At 40.1% G+C, this 2,219-nt stretch overlaps 1 protein-coding gene across 1 annotated transcript; it reads right to left on the reverse strand.

The window, feature by feature from the left end:
- Positions 1-1,005: 1,005 nt before the first annotated feature.
- On the reverse strand, positions 1,006-1,944 carry LOC107500057 (olfactory receptor 8B12-like). The gene has a single exon (XM_016124876.1). The coding sequence runs from the start codon at positions 1,939-1,941 to the stop codon at positions 1,006-1,008; it is 936 nt and encodes a 311-aa protein (XP_015980362.1). The 5' UTR covers positions 1,942-1,944.
- Positions 1,945-2,219: the final 275 nt, after the last annotated feature.

Here is a 2,219-nt window from a genome sequence, read left to right on the forward strand (position 1 = left end):
TCAGCATATAATCAAGTAAAAAAGCATCAATGAGATATTTTACATTATTTTTTATATTCTTCAGTGATTCAGTGTGTGCATTACACTAACTTTGCAACTCACAGTATGGTTCCGCTTGGATGACCACGTTTTACATGCTCAGTACCATATATGGCTAGTGGCCACCGTATTGGATAGTGCAGCTCTCAATTATTTTGGACCACATCCAAGATAACCCTTGAAATGAGATTTCAAATTCTATCTCAGCCAACATCTTTATTCCCCATAAAATTACACTTCTCTACCCTAGAAGTCCTAATATACTAACCTGTGTCCCTACTGCTCCGCTTAACAAATCAGTGGTCACCATACTTGCCTCTATGTGAAATCTAATAAACTTCTCACTTGCACACTACAAAATTCATGCAATACTGATCTTGTCATTTTGCCAAGACCAACTTCACAAAAACTTTCACCTCCTACTCTCTTGCAAGATGTGATATCGTAAAATTATCCTGTGAAAAGTAGCATGAAATTACCGTGACTATATTCATAATTTAGATGTGCTATATCAATTAATGTGTGAAATGAAATCTTCTCCCCCAAAAAATGATGAGGCAAGAAACCACGACATAAAAGAAGACAAATTGGATTGGGATTCAAGCTGGGATTTCAGTCCCAGATCTGTCACCAGGTAGTTTTATATTCTCGAACAACATGCAAATATTTCTCAGTCTTCAAGGAGTGAGTATTATATAAAAGCACTATGTTAAATAATTCCTAAGTCATATTCAATATTGGATACTCTATAGTTATAGAAACTATTTTCATAAAATAAAGAAGGAACAGTCGGGGGATGAGGGTGAGAGAGAGTAAATCGATTTGGGGAAGAGAGTTCAAATTTCCTCTATACACAGTGTAGAAAAGCAAGAAGTTTGGATTCCTAATTAAAAATAGTAACAATAATAACAACACTATAATTAAAAAATTCTCATCCATTCTCTCAGCTTCTAATATTGTTTCTTTTCAAGAGAAAGTTATTCTGCCTAAGGTTTTCTTCAGGGCACATTTGACGTCCTTATTCCTCAGGCTATAGATTAATGGGTTGAACATGGGCACGACAATGGTATAGAACAGAGAAGACACTTTTCCCTGGTCAAGGGGTATAATAGAAGGCGGTTTGAGGTACATGAAAGCTCCGGACCCAAAGAAAAGTGAAACTGCAATTACGTGGGAACTGCAGGTACTGAAGGTTTTGGACCTGCCTTCGGTGGAGCTAATGTAAAAAATGCTGGAAATAATAAAACCATAAGAGATAAAAATGGCAACAATAGGCACCCCAATCCCAATGGTCGCAGCAATGAAGACCACCAGTAAATTGATGTAAGAGCTATTGCAGGAGAGTTCAAGGAGGGGAAGAATGTCACACATATAATGATTGACGAGGTTGTCAGCACAAAAGGTCAGAAACCCTATATTTCCTGTATGAGCTGTAGCCCCCAAAATCCCCATCCCATAGACACTCAACAAAAGGAAAAAACACACCCGAGGAGACATGGTGACCATGTACAACAGTGGTTTACAGATGGCAACATAGCGGTCATACGCCATCGCTGACAGAATGAAGGATTCAGAAAAGACAAAGAAACAGAAGAAAAAGAGCTGAGTCATACACCCTGCATAGGAGATGATATTCTTCTTTGAGACAAAACTTATAAGCATTTTGGGGACGATGGCAGTAGAGAAACTAAAATCTATGAAGGACAAGTTGAAGAGAAAAAAGTACATGGGAATATGAAGGTGAGAGTTCAGCCCAACCAGTGTCATCAAGCCCAGGTTCCCCACTACGGTGAGCAGGTAGAAACCTAGAAACAGGAAGAAGAGGGGGATCCGGAGTCCTGGCTGGTCCGTTAAGCCTGCGAGGATAAATTCTGTCACAGAGGAATCATTGTCTGCAGCCATTCTCCTCTGGAGGGATCTGGGAGGGAAAAAGAAAAGAACTGCTCAGAGGAAGAGGGGGGAAAACCCATTCCTGAGAATGGCATTTAAACAGAGAATTTTGAACTTAAAGAAGATGGATTTCCACGTACCTGCATCTGTTTTTACGGTCCCAAGTGCCTTGAACCATCCATCCTAGTAACTGTCTGTGGGAAGAGAGTTCCAATTTCCTCCAGTGTAAGGGCTGGTCCAACTGAGGAGGATGTTCAGAAAGCTCAGCTGGGATGATCCTGCCACCTCAC

This window comes from Rousettus aegyptiacus, unplaced genomic scaffold (genome assembly GCF_014176215.1).
Source record: "Rousettus aegyptiacus isolate mRouAeg1 unplaced genomic scaffold, mRouAeg1.p scaffold_m13_p_5, whole genome shotgun sequence".
NCBI classification, from domain to species: domain Eukaryota; kingdom Metazoa; phylum Chordata; class Mammalia; order Chiroptera; family Pteropodidae; genus Rousettus; species Rousettus aegyptiacus.